Here is a 17,942-nt window from a genome sequence, read left to right as displayed (position 1 = left end):
CACAGGCATTGACTGAATTATAGTATGATGATGATGATGATTATTATTATTATTATTATTATTATATTTTACCTATGTGTTCCACTGTTAGACAGACCTCCATCAGAGTCACTGTGATTGGCTATGGTCCTGTCGGGAGGGAGTGGTGGGGGCACAGAGGCCACACCCACAGTGGGCGGTTCTGGGGAGGTTGGCGTGGCCGGACCGGCGAGTCCGTTGGTCAGCGGTTGAGCAGCATACGAGGGCGGAGTGTGAGCTGGTACTGAGAGAGAAGAAAAAAAGGGTTCAAAATCCTAACATTTTTCTGAAAAACCCATGTTTCTATGTCAGTGGTGCTCAACCTTTTTCATGTCAAGGACCCCAGAATTATCTCTATTGGGCCACGGACCCCCATCTCAAAATATGTAGTTCCATGCAGGGACCCCCCCAGAAGCCAGTATTTTAGTTAAAAATGTTCGCTCTGAAATATATATTCAAAGATTTGCGCCACATTTTCACGACTTTTCAAAAATAGCAGACCTACAAGCTCGTAGCGCGCCACTCAGTGGCGCGCTATGAGCTTGTAGATCTGCTATTTTTAAATAGCTAAATTATAACAATGTTTTAAAACACCAAAAGGGGTTCCCGCCCAAAATGGGTTATTTTCAACATTTGTCATTCCACACAACCGCTAGTCTAAGGTACAAATGACATAGTAAAAGGTTGAAAATGAGTGGAATGCCCCTTTAAGGCAGAATGTTGTAACTCTAAATGCAAATTGAAAATGATTCCGTTCACATTTCATTGTACCGTAGCTGGGAGCTGTAGCTATAGGGCAGACATTCTCTACTCTGAAAGGACATGAAGGTGTTGTGTTTTACTCTGAAAGGACATGAAGGTGTTGTGTTTTCAGGACCAGCAGACAATGATAATAATGTCACCTGTAGCGTCACCGTTAGCATCCAGAGTGTGACTGTAGTTGAGGGGCGTCCGGGGAGGGATGGGGGGCTCAGTCGGAGTCGCTGGGGTCTAGACGAGAGAGACGGACAGAAGGAAAGACAGAAAGCCATTCAGTTGTTCTTTAAGAATGGCAAATGTGAATATATGGCAGCCGCTGATAGATTACTTGCCCAGGGATCTATCTACTGTGATTTACTGTATAAAGGAAGTGATTCATTGGATTGGAGAGCCCCAGCTGTACTCTTGCAATTTGCCTTTTGATATGCCCATGTGTGTTGTGTTATCTTGTATTTGTATATATATATGTGTGTGTATATATTTGTGTGTATATATTTGTATTTATATATAGATATATTTTTTTCCTAAAGAATACTGACTGTATTGTGTACGGTATGTGCTGCTCGCCATTTTCTTTTTTGTTTGTTTGTTTTGTCTTGTTTCTGTGCTTTTTGATTTCTTGTCTGTTTTATTGTATTGTGCTTATAATTTATACCTTTCATGATTCATCTATGTGAAAACGTAAAAATTCAATAAAAAGTTATTTAAAAAAAAAAGAATGGCAAATGTTTTTGTTTTTGTATCAGATGACTTGAAGTGTAATTGTAAGTGATTAATTCGTTAGTTGCCGCGAGATTGAGGTCTATAGCCAACACCAACTCGGGATTAAATGAATGATTAGTGATTAATAATTTGCCTCTTAATTAAAAGGAATCCCTGCAGCTAATAAGACAAATATTCCTTAATACATTATAATTTCCCTCTAGAACTAAAATAAAAAATAAAAACACCTTAAATATTGTATTTATTTTATAAATAGATAATATTTCAGTCCATAGAGCATTGCAGGCCCGCCCTGCTCAGCCCAAAAAATTGCTTATTTTGTTGATTTGTCAGGAGCACGGAAAATAATTATCTACCTCACGTAATGTTAATCACATTTGCAAACTGCCTCCGAATATTGCTTCCGTATAAAAGGTTTTCGGACCGGGGTCGATTTGATCCGTTTTTCGCAGCTGTCTTTCACATAGACCCTTTGAGCAGTGCTGTGTCCTTCCATACCAAACCATACTTTATGAAAAACAACATGCAGACTTCAAAGACACGGAGGCTTGCATGCTTCTGCCCAAGTGGTTGTGAAAATAGCCAGCAGCGCACACAACACACGCACACAGAAAGCAGTGGAAGAAAGCAGAGCGAGGGAAACAGAGAGAGGGGGGAGAGAGAGACGGTGACATCGCATCCAATCAACTTCTAGTGAAGCAGGGACCCACTAAAGGCTCTGTGTTGTACATTAAACTTTTTCAAAATAATGAATTTTGTTCTGCGAAAACATTGCTACTGATATATATAATATACGCATCGCACTCAGTGTGCGAGGATGTTTTGCGTGACGTATTTTGTTTGCGGTTATCGGATACGCAAAACGCAGCGAAAAAACAGTATGTGCAAACACCTTTACTGTACATATCTTATTAGCTCCATAGTCAAACGTCAGTTGAAAGGATGAGTGGCTGCCTGTTGCCTTGTTCTTTCTGCTAACAAGCAGTCCAATTAGGGGTTGTCAATATATCGACGAAGAAGCCAGTTTGTGAAAGCCCTAGGGGGTGAGGTAGAGTCTGTAGAGGTGAGCTTTAAGGCTGCAGCGGAAAATATGGGACTGTTTAGTCCTTGTGTGATACAGAAATTACTTCAATTGACGTACTAATAAGAAACTAATCTGTTTACTCACAACCCCCTGTGGAGTTTACACAGCATATTTGGAGTGTGGTGGATTAGGACTCACATCAGTCTTTAAGAAATAATTAAGGTAGAGTCAAACATGGGTCTTATGTAAGAATAGGTCATCTGACAGACAACCAACAGGTGGAAGCCTTGCTTCCCAGTATACTGTGAGGTAACAAAAGGGAGCTGGGATGATTCATGTGAATGTAGTCAAAACAGTTTAGTATTGTCATCTTCATAATTACCATTACATGAGTTAAAAAGGGAGTCACTTGTTCCAACAGTGAGCTGTCAATGGCTACGTTTACATGGACAGTTAAATCCTTTTCATTCCGAATAGAAGTTCTATCCTATTACACGTTGTCATGTAAACACCTACAAAAACTTAAATCCGAATGAAAATGCTCGATGCGATCTAAAAACCATTCCGATGTCACTGGCCGGATTATTCCAATGTTCAATGCGATTGAAAGAAAATTGGACTCATGTATACACTGCTTCGGATGTAAATTCATTCTGGTCTTTCTGAGCATGCTCCAAGGCGCTCATATCCAAGGCGCACCGTGGAGTTTGCACATATGAGCGCGTTATTTCGTGCATTTTGCAGATCCGAAATCCACAAAACAATGTGGAGCAGCAGCAGATGATGATACCCCTGATCTCTGTGTGTGTGTGTGTGTGTGTGTGTGTGTGTGTGTTCAACGGTCTCTCTCTCTCAAAAATAACGAGCGACCCCATACAATAATAATCAGTGTGTTGCCTGCCCTGGCCGTGCTGTAGATAATAAAGTACAAATAAAATCGAGATGATCACCTTCCCAGCGGAGAAGGGGAGCCGCAGTGGGTGGGGAAAAAAATACGGTAAACATATATGCCCGCCCCTATCCAACCAGCAGCCTCAAAGCTACTGCGGAATGAAATGATGGGATTTCAAAGTATCGTCTTTCGTCTGTAATGTTTGTATTGTTGAGACAGTCACAATGAATAAACTGCCTATATTTTATGTGTCCAACAGATGGCGTAGTTTCACGTAAATTAACATGTATCATATCACTTCTCCATATAAACACTCATTCGGAATGACCATTTCCCATGGAAACTCATATAAACGCGGCCAATGTATTCTAACTAATATTCTCTGCAGGTCTTATGTACGTGTACGTGACAAATTAGCGTGTGCGTATGTATTTGTGCTCTCGTGTGCTCTCGTGTGTGTGCGTGCGTGTGTGTGCGCGCGGGTGTGTGTACTCACTGTGTCCATGGTCTGTTTGGGACATCCATCGGGGTTGTACAGCATGGGGTAGCCTCTCCTTAGGACCACGTCCACACTCTGTCCCTGAGGGACTGACTTCAACAGCTCTACCACCTCCTTATGAGAATGCCCCAACACACAGCTGTCGTTTAAATACACCAGGATGTCAGCTGGAGATGAGAGAGAGAGAGGAAAGAGAAGGTTCATTCATGAATCATCTACAGCCAGTAAATGAAAGGCTACAGTAGATGTAGTCATCTACTGCAGTATGACATACTCACTATCTATGATGTAATGTACAGTATGGCAAGGTTTTATCCCGATCTGAACCCCATGGATTATTCAATGAGAAGTTAAATAACTCCAAACGTAGGGCCGCTTGTTGTCATAACACATAGTATATATAGGCTCTAATGCGTGTCGTATGAACGATGTGTGAAAATCACATAATACATCCATTTTCTAGTTTGTTTCAGTGCCATCGTAATGCTGCATGCACTTACTGTCCTGGGTTTCATACAATGGTGTCAGGTGAACACCATTGTATGAAACCCATGAAAAAGTGTCTCTACAAGGTCACAATGTGTAAGATATGGACATCAATAGCTTTACATTCATGAAAGCAGGTAGGGTGAGCATACCGGTAGTTATCTTTCCTCAATCAACTTTCCTCTTTAGACTCTTGGATGAAAAACTTTTCTCATGTTTAACCCATTTAGACATAAGTTCAATTCTACAAACGTCTTTTAAAACATGATTCAGGATTTTTAAAAAATAGCAGAACTACAAGCTTGTAGCTATGAGCTATGAGCTTGTAGATCTGCTATTTTTCAATAGCTAAAGTAGAACATAATGCTAGAAACTCCAAAAGGGGTTCCCGCACAGAATGGGTTAAAAAAAAAATCTGTTCAAGAGACCTTGAACCATGAAAGAGTATGATTGTCTCCAGATAAAATGTTCTTTTTGAACTCTTTGATGAAGTGCCACATTCAAGGAGGGAACCTGTAAATCACGATGCATTTCTAATCTGCACCTGATTTGACTACAGTCTATCAGTATTTATACCACACACCTTTATTTCGTAACTTTTATAGAAGTTATACTGTAGGTAATATTTTTTGTCATAGTTCCTAAATTGGCAATTGATTGTGTTCTGGCTCGGGTAATGGCATAGAAAATAATTGGTCCGTGGTCAAACTTACTTGCCGACCCCTGCTATACACTATAATGTATATGTATTATGTGAGTTTATTTGTCCACCAGAGGGTATTGTAGCTCAACTATGCACACCTCTAGGTTGTCTTGTTATTGTTGATATTGTTGATATTATTAGTAGTGTACAGTGTTTAGTAATAGTTACCTGTATTTAAAACAGGTGGACCTCCAGGCGTGACACTATACACTTGAAGGAACTCTCTGGGCCGACTTCCTCCTACGATGTTAAAACCAAAACCTCTGGGACCTTTAGACAGACGAGTGTGGACGGAATATCCCAGTAACTGACTGGGCTGCTCTGAGAATGCTGGTACTAGCAGGGAGAAGAGGAAGAGAGAGAGAGAGAGAGAGAGAGAGAGAGAGAGAGAGAGAGAGAGAGAGAGAGGATAATCTATTACTATACAGTAGATGGAAGTACAAGAGAGCACTAGAGGACAGTAGATTGTGAATGGAAGGCAGGCAGGCAGGCAGGCAGGCAGGCAGGCAGGCAGGCAGGCAGGCAGGCAGGCAGGCAGGCAGGCAGGCAGGCAGGCAGGCAGGCAGGCAGGCAGGCAGGCAGGCAGGCAGGCAGACAGACAGACAGACAGACAGACAGACAGACAGACAGACAGACAGACAGACAGACAGACAGACAGACAAACAGACAGACAGACAGACAGACAGACAGACAGACAGACAGACAGACAGACAGACAGACAGACAGACTTACATTCATTGGTAGATACTGTCTCTCTGCTCTGGGTTCGGGGGTCCGACCAGCTGGTCGTCTTTGAGATATGACTGAAAGACAAACGTTATTATCAACATTATCGGAAAACACTGATTACATTTTTGTAAACCAAAATTCAGTTAAGATTTCACATATATTGCAATTAAACTGCATTGTCTTGTTGAATTTGGTGGAACCAAGTTTAACTCGACCAGTTAAACTCCACTAAACTACATCATAATGATTGAAGCTCAACTCGTCTACATGGTGTGGTTGAACTGAGTACAACTCGCGTAGTTCAGGGTTCCCCAATAGGCGGCCTGCGGGCCATTTGCGGCCCGCGGAGAGCCCCCTTGTGGCCCCTGGAAGAATTTCAAAAAATATATATTTTGAGGGGTCCCAGATATAAATGGCATTACATGGGGGTCAGTAGCCTATGCATGTCAAACTGGGCATCCTTTTCAAATGGGGTCTTGCCCTGAAAATGAAATTTCAGGGCAAGACCTTGACCTCGGCCCCCAGCCTGTTACGCTAGTCAAAATATGGCCCTTCAATGAATTGTGGAACCCTGGCGTAGTTGAACTCACTCTATGTAGTAAGGCTCTCCTGACTCGCTGAACGCCAGCTCCCAGTTCTCGGGCAGGGGTCCGCCCCCTTGCTCTCTCTCTCCTCCTCTGCTTGTCGAGACGCTCCCCGCTCCGTTCTCTGCGCCCCCGCTGCCCACTCTGGACGACTCCCATGATTGGCTGAGAGGCAGGCCAGTGGGCGGGGCACTGATGACTCCAACAGACCCTGCTGTCAATCAACAGAGCGGTATTAGTGAAATCTACAAGCCCCGCGGCCACCGAGAAAAAAGCATTGAAGCGGAATGGACATGTTGGCCGAAAGTAGGTACTGCAGCTTGAGGACCATACATGAACACGCCGCGCGCCAATCGTTCATGTTTTCGGCCCGGCACGTTCATGTATGGCCCAAAACCAACCCAGAATGCACTCTGTTCCAACCCGGAGGAAGGGGTGAAAACGCCTCATGAACCGGGTGAGCAACTCAATGCAAGTGGATGGTATAGGAGAAATCCGGTGCCGTCTCATAAAATCTACAATAGCAAGTGGTACAGTATATGCAATTATGCAGTAGGAAACTGTGTGGGTGTGTGTGCGTGCGTGCATGCGTGCATGCGTGCGTGCGTGCGTGCGTGCGTGCGTGCGTGCGTGCGTGCGTGCGTGCGTGCGTGCGTGCGTGCGCGTGTTACCAGACAGTCCACTGTCTTCCTCACTGTTCTCTCCTTCCTCTACAGCTTTCTCCAGGTTGCTCAGTGACTTGCTGCGTGTTCGGAAGTTTCTCAGTAGGTTTCTGTGTTCCTGGTAGGTGATTGGTGGACTCTCTGGTCCGATGTGGACAGGCCGGGGTGTACCATAGTAGTTCCCTAGAGATTGGACACAAACAAAGTCAAGTCAAAATCAGTCATGTTGATTTTTGAGTGGTGCAACCACTCCAAGGAACAGCAATGTCCGTGTCCGCCTATGTATGTGTCCGCCTATGTATGTGACGTTAATGAGCATGAGTATGACTATTAGTACCAGTAGGGGCGCTGTTAATGATCTGTACTACAAAGACCACTATGCGGCTGGTTTTCCATTCTACCAGCAACAGTATAGAACCCAGAACCCACTTGAGTGCCACTATGTGGGGCATACATACAATATGTGGTTCTGTAGGGGTGAGAGGACACAGCCCTGGTGGGCATCTGTGCTGATATTGACATGGGGTCAAGCTCTTCTGCTTGTATCTATTCCTAGATTTACAGGCCTCATTTATCAACGTGATTTACACCCACAAATTGGACATTGACGTACGCCACGCCAAAACTCATGTCTGCACCCTTTTTCTGTCAGACAAGGGGAGCAGAATTGTCTGACCAGCTGACAGGCATCTAAACATATTTAAACTCTTGGAATGAATTTAGAATATATATTTATTAAGCATAATATGAAGCATAGATTGTCGTCGGGGCTCAGTCCCCATTCATTCCGTGCAGAATAAGAATATACATTTTAGATGTCATATAAGCCGAATATAATTAATCTCTACAGGGAATGAATTAAGACCCCCAGGGGGATCTAGAAACAGAGCCTACAGGTGGATTCTGGGGAGGCGGTGGGATTGCAAAACAACTTGAGCAGCACAGCAGGTAAGCAGCGAGGCAGAGAGCGGAGCGGCAGCAGCGACGACCGCACAGCAGGAGAGAGAGCCGCGAGAGCCGCGAGAGCCGCGAGAGCCGCGAGAGCCGCGAGAGCCGCGAGAGCTGCGCTGCGTGCGTGCGACAAAGGTTGTACAAAGGAATAGTCCTACTGGCAAACACTGCTGATTCTTTCAGAATCAGCCAAAAGAAATGAACGCACACTTTGCAAACATGTGCGTGTGTGCGCGGACATGACGAGGCGAGAGGGGGGGGGAACTCTTTTCTTATTGGTTTTCCACGCGTTTGTTCCAGTTGTTCATGTCGTAAAATCAGGGCGTTCCGAGAATATTTAACCCATTTAGGCCTGACGTCGAAATTTAAAAAATGTCTTCTAAATTCTGACAGTTTTCTGAAATACCTATGTTTGTCAGTGGTGCTCAATATTTCATGTCAAGGATCCCAAAAATATATGTAATTGGCCACCGACCCCCATCTGAAAATATGTTGTTCCAGGAACCCCTCAGAAGCAAAGATTTGAGTTAAAAACGTCCGCCCCTCAAAATGTTGCATCACATTTTCACTATTATTCAGACCTACAAGCTCGTAGCGCCACGGTTTCAGCCGTGACATTCATCAAAGCTCCGACCAAATTTACGCAAAGGCTGTATAGGATCACTTGATAAATGCCATGTTGACGTGGGTGTACGCCAAAACCCAAGCTCGACATTAAGGCAGAATATACTGTACACTCCATTGATAAATGAGGCCCATAGTCCTATAAGCGCCGGCATACTGGTGAACATACTGGTGAACCATGGTTTGTCACGATACCTCACAATGGTCTAAATAATGTGCACGTCCTCAGGAGATGTAGAATGTTACAGTGATAGTATGTAAATACATCTATCTGTGTTTTTGTCCAACATTCAGTGGTATTCCCACTAGCTGTTCAGACGTTCACTTCCGGCTGATGGTCGTGGTAGACTCTGCCAGGTTCCTTGTGTAGGTGGATACTCCCAATGTTCTATTACAAAGGTCATTGTTTTGATATTCCCAATTGAGCTACATTAGTCATGTTGGTGCTCTCGCAAGCGTACTCCAAGTGGGTCTGAGTGATAAAGAATGATACAAGGTAATGGTTTGTGTGCTTTTGTTTCTTACCTTTGAACTTGCCACTCTCCAGCAGCGCTCCTGACTCCTCCAAAGAGAAGAACTCCTCAATGGAGACAAAGTTGTAGTCGACTCCTGAGATCTCCCCCTCTCGCGGCTGTCTGGTTGTACCTACAGGACACAGGTCAGTGACATCATCTTTAAAGTTGCATTGTTCATAATGTTGATACTCACAATTTATATTTCCTTTTTTGAAAAGAAGTTGTGGCATAAGTCTACAAATAAGTGCCATAATTCAGATGTTGTTGTTTTCTCACCTGCCTTCTAAAGCAATTAGTCAACTCTTTCAGGCTTCCATCCCCGATCAGACATTGCTAAGAATATACAAAGAGCATCTCTATCCCGAAAATAGTCATTTTGAATGGTTAAGAAAGTTGTTTTTAGATAGATGCTACATGCGAGCACTATGGACATTATCCAAAGCGCTCCTCCACTCATAAGACGCTTTCTGTGGACACTGCCCTGCAGGCACACAGAGCCACCCCCACCCTTAGCAACACCTGAAGACCTCCGCTCTGAAGCCATAGAAACACGAAAAGGTGCAGATATCTCATGCAGATAGAAAGTTAGAAGCGCATCCTGGGTTTCTACGATGCATAACCCGGGAACGGTTCTATGCCACTAGATCTGCTAGAACAATATTGTCACCGTGGACCTGGCTCTGACAGTGGAGCACTAGACTGATAGCACTTTAACGCATTTAAACCTACCATCGATTCTACAAATGTCTTCTGAATCCTGACAGTTCTGTAAAAAACCTATGTTTCTTTGTCAGTTGTGTTCAAAAGGTTTCATGTCAAGGACCCCCAAAAATATATGTAATTGGCCGCCGACCCCAATCTGAAAATATGTTGTTCCAGGGACCTCCCCAGAAGCACAGGTTTGAGTTAAAAACGTTCACCCTGAAAGAATATGTATTCAAAGATTTGTGCCTCATTTCCACGACTTTTCAAACATAGTAGACCTACAAGCCACTCGGTGGCGCGCTATGAGCTTGTAGATCTGCTATTTATCAATAGCTAAAGCATAACATAATGCTTAAAACACCAAAAGGGGTTTGCGTACACCCTGCCAACCAACGGCTGTACTGTAGGAGCTCCCTGAACACTTGAACAGCCTACCCTGAAAGATCTAGACGTCCAGCCAAACGTAATAACCTGACGGTTATTAGACGTATGACAGCATGAACAACCTTGCTTTTTTTGTTATACAGACTGGAGTCAGACATAGCTGTGTGTACTGGCCCCGACACCTGGTCAATATCTTTACCCACATACCAGAGAATGGGACTGACCAATTGACCATCAATACCCACAAAACCGATCGTGTTTCAAATGATGAATGCAGGTCTCTTTACACCCAACAACAGCCATGTACAGCCACCATCTCAGAACCCCGTAGGCTTTCCATGCGCTCCCTTCTTACAGGGTGTGGCGTATATATGGAGAACCAGTGCACGTATTACTGCATAGCCAAAGTATGCAAAGAGGCATGCCTATAAAACTAAGCCCACGCCCCTGCTTTTACATGCCCGCCGCCGCTTTGCATCCAGGATCAGATTCTATACGGTCATCAGAAGATGCAGAAGTAAATCATCATCGGACATCATGGACATCACAACACAAGCCTGTGTAAATGTGTGCGTGCGTGTGTGCGTGCGTGTAAGTGTGCGTGTGTGTCTGTGCCTGTGTACAGTGTGTGTGTGTGTGTGTGTGTGTGTGTGTGTGTGTGTGTGTGTGTGTGTGTGTGTGTGTGTGTGTGTGTGTGTGTGTGTGTGTGTGCGTGCGTGCGTGCGTGCGTGCGTGCATGCGTGCGTGCATGTGTATACAGTACATACAAGGCACAGCCCTCAGGTACAGGTTCTCTCTGATGAGCTGCTGCAGTTGACTGTCCATGGAGGATGGAGTGAAACATTTACTGAGGAATAACCTGAGGTCTTTACACAGAGAGAGACCTACAGAGAGAGACACATACAGAGAGACACATACAGAGAGACAAGGAGAGAGACAGGGAGAGAGAGAAGGTATTAAACCGTTTAGGCCTGACATCGAAATAATAAAAAAAATAAGTCTTTTGAAAGAATATATTATTCAAAGATTTGTGGCGCATTTTCACGATTTTTCAAAAATAGCAGACCTACAAGCTCGTAGCTAAGAGATTGTAGATCTGCTATTTTTCAATAGCTAAAGTATAACATAATACTTAGTTAAAACACCAAAAGGGGTTCACGCCCAGAATGGGTTAAACCGTTTCATACAGAACCAACAACAGCTTTATATCCGGGGCACACACACACACGCGCACGGTTTTGATGTATGATAACGAGACTCAGTTATCACCAAATGGCCACCCTGGAAATGACAGAAGTCCTGTCAGAATCCCCAAGGACGATCTATGTCATTGTCGTCTATTCGCAGCTTTGTCATATATCGTACATGTACTTTACCCTAAGAAGTTGATTAAATCGTTATTGTTTTAGGTTATTAATGTGTAGATTTACCCTCTTTGTTATTCATGGGGAATTTAAATATTATCGTTTTTCGGTTTGGTAAACTGCCATGCGAGTATATGAACTAGAAAGGTGTGCTCCTCTGAACACAAGTCTCAACCAGGCCGGGTTGGCTACCCAGGGCCCGCCAACTTTGGAAGGCAGTCTTAGCATTATTGGAATGGGATCTCAAAAATCTGACTTAAGGGCCTTGCAAACGGGGTGCGAGGAACGCACACGTTGTTGCCTGGATCAACGACAGGTCTGCTACAGGTCAGCTCAAGAGGGGCGCGACAACACAAGCGTAAAAAAAGCTAAACTGAATCCCAGGTCTGGTGAGTCGCGGGCGTGTGCACAAAACGAGCATGTGCGCAACAAATTCACGGGACCGCGCTCACGTAAATACGCTTGCGTTGTCGCACAGACTTCTCAGAGCAAAAAAACACAGCTCTCATTGGAAATGAACTATAGCCGCGTTTTATTGCTCCCCTTTCAATAGCTAAAGCATAACATAATGCTAACACCAACATGGGTTCCCGCCCAAAATGGGTTAATGCATCTTGATCACATGACCCCAGAGATAATGTGTACCGATTTCTGTCGGAGTAGTAGCAAAAAGTGTGTTTAGAAGAAAACACACTATGGCACAATGTCGATTTGACGACCAGGCTACGGTTCAAGAGTTATAGGCCAAAACATGGAGTGTTGTTCTTCCTTGTGTTGGGAATGTGCATGCAACGTTTCCCAACAATCGGGTGCTGCATTCATGACGTGTAGCATTTTGTGCAAAACGGACAAACCGCCTTGATCACATGAGTAGTATAGAGTGTACCGATGTGCATGATGTTTGGACAAAATCTGTAGGAGTAATTGGTTTCGCATAAATCGGCCTCTTGGTGGCCATATAACATGCCGATGTGAGAAGTTTGGGGCAGAGGTTTTTACTTGGCCTCCAAAGGAGAATGCTTGCATAGTTTCATGCATGAATACCCAGGACTGAGCAGGAGTTCTGTAGTTCCTAGATAGTGTGGTACGAGGCGTCAAAAAAACAGCTAAAATTGATCTTGGTTCTATAGAGTCCAAACTATGAGAAAATGATGGGGTTCAAATTTCCGGACCCCCACCCCGTTTCTGGGGGGTGGGGGTCCGATTTTCATAATATTAGAATTGTTTGAGTTGATTTTTTAAACTTTTAAAGTGTCCAGAAGAATCTTTACTGACTTTTGGTAGGGGTGTTTTCTCACCTGGGACCCCTGTGCCTATAAGTTTTCATTACATTCCTATTTAACTGTGGACCCCCATCTGAAAAATATTATTTTATATATATATAACACTATATATACTGGGTTGATTGATGATGGAAGTTGCACAAGATGTAAAAGTGTAAAATGAAACGAAATTTGGTTTACTGTTACGCTCTCAAGAGTTAAATTATTGTTAAACATCTACATTACATAATTTACAAGAACACAATTAGAGCATGTAGATTAGAAGAATTGTTATTTCGATCAACGTTTGCCAACGTCTGATGTCCACATCAATACAGCATGGCATTTTGGACATTCTTTAGTTTTGGGTCTGAGGGGCTAAATCTCATCAAATGGTGGTCCGTGGCTCAAATGCCGAATAAATAATGGACCTTGATATGAAAAGGGTTGAAAACCACTATTGAAAACTATATTGTGTCCAAGATAAACTAAAGATAAAGTCACCTCAGGAGCCTGTCAGTCACATACATTGTTCAAATTAATTGAGAAACCTGTGAACATTCCCACCTGCAGAAGTTCACACTTCTTGAGAAAGCATGGTGTTTCTTTCTTTCTGTCGACGTCTGCTCTCGGCAGGTTAGCGTGAACAATTTCCTTCTCTTACACCTTCACTAAGACAGAGGGAACTAGCAGGGTTCAGGAGATCACACTGTGATGGTGTGGAGCAGACTCCATGTTTCATCTGCAGGAGCAGAGTGCTCATAAGATTCTCAATTTATCCGAACCCTTACTGTAACTGTAACAGACTGTGATAGGTATTTCATGTGACCGATGATAATTATCAGACTGGTCAAATTATTCAAGCTTGCAGTGGTGGACATAGTACACAAGTACTGTACTTGTACACCCCCTCGGACTTGGTTTTTAATTGGACTCGCTTTAGGTGGACTCGACTACAACGCTATAGAACTGTGTAACACAAAATGTACTAATAAACCATCAAAGTACAATACATACACCCAAGACACATAAAAACACACACAACATTTCTAATATTAATCAAAAATAGTCCCGGACCCCCTGTGGAAGACCCCTGGTATTAGCACTCAATTTTGTTATCAGAGCCCAGCTACAAAAAACTTTTATGCTTCAATTATGATCTAATTTGACATTGTTCTGGAACATAGTCTACTTGCCAGAATGTGAACCCAGACGTTTTGAGTACCCTAAGTTTTTATGTTAGAAATGTTGAGTATGGGTCCCCAGCTTCGTTTTGCACAAAGAAAATCACTCCTTGGGCTAAATCTGGCCATAGCCGGTTTTTAGCTGAATTAGTGTTTTTCATGCAAAAATAATGCTTGCAATCGATTCAGAATCATGAAAACCCCCTAGTTTGACCCGTCACATGCTACTAAAAGCATAATGAGTTTTTGGGGTGAAGAAAGACCCCAGCCAAAAGTCAGAAAAGATTATTCTGGCTACTTTTTTTTATCCCACGATTTTGTAACCAATTTTTCACCCCTGTGCCAATCATCTACTGTGATCCTGGGCTCTACACACCCTCCGCCAACCTGGGGAGAGCAACAGACTTAACTCATGCTCCCTTCATGCCTGAGTGTCCAAGTTGCTCCTTTACACCTGACAGGGGGGAGTTTCCCTGGTTGGACGTAGCGCGTGGAAGGAACACGTTATTCCAACCAGTTCCTTTCCCCTCCACCAGGCGCCCCAGCTGGCCAGGGGGAGGCAGTTTAGAGACCAGGATTACTGCATGTTTTTGTGAGGGTACCTACCCTAGGGGACACGGGGAGAACATGCAAACTCCACACTCTGGCTACTTTAAACGTGTAAGAAATCAACTTTGAATATTTTAAAACCTACAAAACAACACTAATATTATGAAAATCGGACATTAATAATTATTGTCTGGCATACTATAAAGGGATGGGGGTCGTGAAAATTTGAACCCCATCATTTTCTGACAGTTTGGTCCCTATAAAAGCCAAAACAGCAAAAAAATCTATTTCAGCAAAGACATCCTACGGAAGTACACCTCGTACCATACTAAGAGTGTGACTACACCCTATTTCTTGTAGACTCACCTGGTGAGACAGTCTTTATTCTAATTGGATGAGGACAGGAGTTAAGGACCCCTCTGACATCACCGAGAGTCATGCCCAGCACAGGCGTCCCGCCAATCTCTAGGATGACATCACCAACTGTAGCTCCACCCCCCGGGGCAGCCGTGACGAATGGGAACTCTCCATAATCCGCCCCGCCGCCCACAGCCAAGCCCAGCTCCCCCGACGCTCCGCCCAATGGCACAAAGCTCTCTTGCACCTGAGAGAGGGAGGGAAAGGGAAGGAAAACAAGGAAAGGAGAGAAGGCAGGAAAGGAAAGAAGGAAGAAAGGAATGAAAGAAAGAAATAAACACAGATGTGACTGAATATGCATCCCATTCTATTATGTGATTATTTTTGTGTTATACTATGACAGAGAGACTGTACCTTCGAGCGCCAGTGCAGCTTCTTGACCGTGGCCTTAGACATGATGGCCGTTCTAGAGAACACAAGACAACTAGTTTAGAGCAGTGGTTCTCAAACTTTTTGACACCCATCTGAAATATTTGGTGCCATTGGACGCTCATACAAGATTTGTGTTAAATGTTGGGGGGTTGAAAATAGCCAATCTACAAGCTCATAAACCGTCGCATTGTGATGCAGCGTCTGGGGGAAAAACCTGGCCTCAGCGCTGTCAGGCTGAAAGAGTTCTCAATAGGGTCATAACTCATGTGCAGATACAGCGTGGGTCAAAAAAGAGAGTTCAATTTCCAGAAACAAAGAAAGTCTTTAATCACATAAAGTCTCTAGAAGTCCAAAGAGTAAGTACAAGCATACAGAAGTTCTATAGCAAGCAAAAAGTCCAACATAAAAATTGTCAGGAACTAAAATCACAAAACGCTATGTCGTGGAGAATGGCAAAAGAGAACTGGAGTCAAAAAGGTGTTCACACACAAAGACTGAGCATAGAATTGAGGAACAAACAGGATTTATATACAGGCAAACTCAATCAGGGCAATGGCAATCAAAGAGCAGACACAGGTAAGGTGGATAACAAGGAGGTGTGGTGACTCAGGTAACAAAGCGGCCATCAGAAAACAGCCACAAAACCCAAGGCTATGATAGAAGAAGGTAGGGACGTTCCACGACCCGTCAGGCGTGGATAGTCTTGATCCGGAAGTTCGGTGAGAGGCAGCTGGACCAGCTTGTGAACACTATTTATGAACGATTGGGACCTTTGTCAGTTAATCAGTTCAGGCAATATAAAAGAAGACATATCACAGGTTGTTTTCTAATGACTTGTTTTTGCCAGGTTTAAGCCTTGGCTTATAATCGCCCGTGCTTCTAGTAGGGACCTAGTCATGATTTGCTGCTTCCAGTAGGGACCTAGTCATGATTTGCTGCTTCCAGTAGGGACCTATCATGATTGGCTGCCCCTAAGCCAATGGGAATCTGATTAGTCTGAACCTATATTCCGCACCGCCGCAACACGGAGCGAGTGGCAACAGCAGCTAATGTTATGAGCTAATTGAAGCTACAGGAAAACCATGACATGACAAGTGATTGAACCAACAAAAGAACGTCGAAGACGAACGAAAACAACGGCCAGGAGGCAGTTAATGATAAGCGTGTCATTCTTGTTTAATGTGTACACTGTATCATTATATTGAGGCCTCTAAACTGTGGTATATCATTATGTATCATTTCTGTCTATGATGGACAGTCTTGTGATACTTTGGCACATTTAGAAGCTTACTTACTGCAGTTACTTTGTGCTCTGCTCTTTGGATATACAGTGTACATGTAGTGTACACATCGAAAAGCAACAGAGCAGAAAACAATGTGTGAGTATTTCACAAAGGTCGCCAGGCGGACTTACCATTGGGCTAGGGTGGGCTTTTTAAAAATATATTGAAATATTTGAAATTGTTAAGTATTGCAATCCAATTCAAGTGAAATATGTTTAGTTATTGTATATTTATTATTATGGTTAAACATTGAGAGCTTCTGCTCTGCTGTCTGCACTGCAGACATGAGTGATGCTGTGTTGTGGGGTAGCTGTGGAAAGCCCTAAAGCCTGCCATGCATCCACAGTGATCTGTCTGTCTGCCTGCCTGCCTGCCTCTCTGTTTTGGGGGGGCTGGGTACCCCAAAATTACAGCGAAATTAAAACAAAAATAACCCAATTCTTTCAACAGAAACACACCGTGCTGCCCAGGGGTGCCCTGAAATTTTGTCTAGCCCGGGGGCCCTTGGGAGGGTAAATCCGGCCCTGAAGGTCGCGGTCGTTCAGAAATAGTGTTCGAGCTAGTCCACCTGGCCCTTATTGACTCCAATGTATTCCACGGCTGCAGTTTGCCTCCCAGTGCGATGTATATGCCGGATGGAATAGCAAAGATTACGTAGATGACCGTACCTTATTTTTATTTACAGTACCTTGACAAAACCCCCACCCATGATGACAGCTTAATTAATTTACCTGGGGACCCCCTTGAACTCGCTTAAGGACCCCGGGGTCCCTCGGACACCACTTTGAGAACCACTTGTGAGAAGAGAAGACAAAACAAGTGATAGAGAGGATAGGAGAATATTAGAACTGGAGGGGAATAAGAGATGAGTCAGCTATCCCTATATCCACTAATAAACATGAAGATGGAGGTGGGGACTCTGGGGAGAGAGAGAGAAACAGAAAAGAGTAATGTAAAGAGATAGACAGAAATATTAGAGTGTGTGTGTGTGTGTGTGTGTGTGTGTGTGTGTGTGTGTGTGTGTGTGTGTGTGTGTGTGTGTGTGTGTGTGTGTGTGCGTGCGTGTGTGTGTGTGTGTGTGCGTGCGTGCAGTCATTCTACTGGTATAGTGTACAGCAGATGGTAACACTCAATGGGGAATCTCTCTCTGTCACACACACACAAACACACACACAGTCACACACACACACACCCCCCCCCCCCCCCCTAATCCAACCCACACATTTCTATGTTTTCACCACTGCTGCTACTGC

General features: G+C 43.8%; 1 protein-coding gene across 1 annotated transcript in view; it reads right to left on the bottom strand.

Moving 5' to 3' along the window:
• The window catches only part of magixa (MAGI family member, X-linked a), a gene marked incomplete at both ends in the record, with an annotated part of 39,081 nt that extends 23,651 nt beyond the window's left edge, over positions 1-15,430 (bottom strand). The window contains 11 exons of the mRNA XM_080762844.1: positions 73-262; positions 921-1,008; positions 3,913-4,082; positions 5,273-5,440; positions 5,837-5,907; positions 6,424-6,631; positions 7,089-7,262; positions 9,180-9,299; positions 11,026-11,142; positions 14,984-15,221; positions 15,389-15,430. Coding sequence (XP_080618970.1) covers positions 73-262; positions 921-1,008; positions 3,913-4,082; positions 5,273-5,440; positions 5,837-5,907; positions 6,424-6,631; positions 7,089-7,262; positions 9,180-9,299; positions 11,026-11,142; positions 14,984-15,221; positions 15,389-15,430 — 1,586 coding nt within the window. The remainder of the gene's footprint in view (positions 1-72; positions 263-920; positions 1,009-3,912; positions 4,083-5,272; positions 5,441-5,836; positions 5,908-6,423; positions 6,632-7,088; positions 7,263-9,179; positions 9,300-11,025; positions 11,143-14,983; positions 15,222-15,388) is intronic.
• Between the last annotated feature and the right edge of the window lie 2,512 nt (positions 15,431-17,942).

This window comes from Protomyctophum bolini, assembly GCF_963924005.1.
Source record: "Protomyctophum bolini genome assembly, chromosome: 5".
In the NCBI taxonomy this organism is placed as follows: domain Eukaryota; kingdom Metazoa; phylum Chordata; class Actinopteri; order Myctophiformes; family Myctophidae; genus Protomyctophum; species Protomyctophum bolini.
The sequence above is the reverse complement of the archived record's forward strand: the minus strand, read 5'-3'. Positions and strand labels throughout refer to the sequence as shown.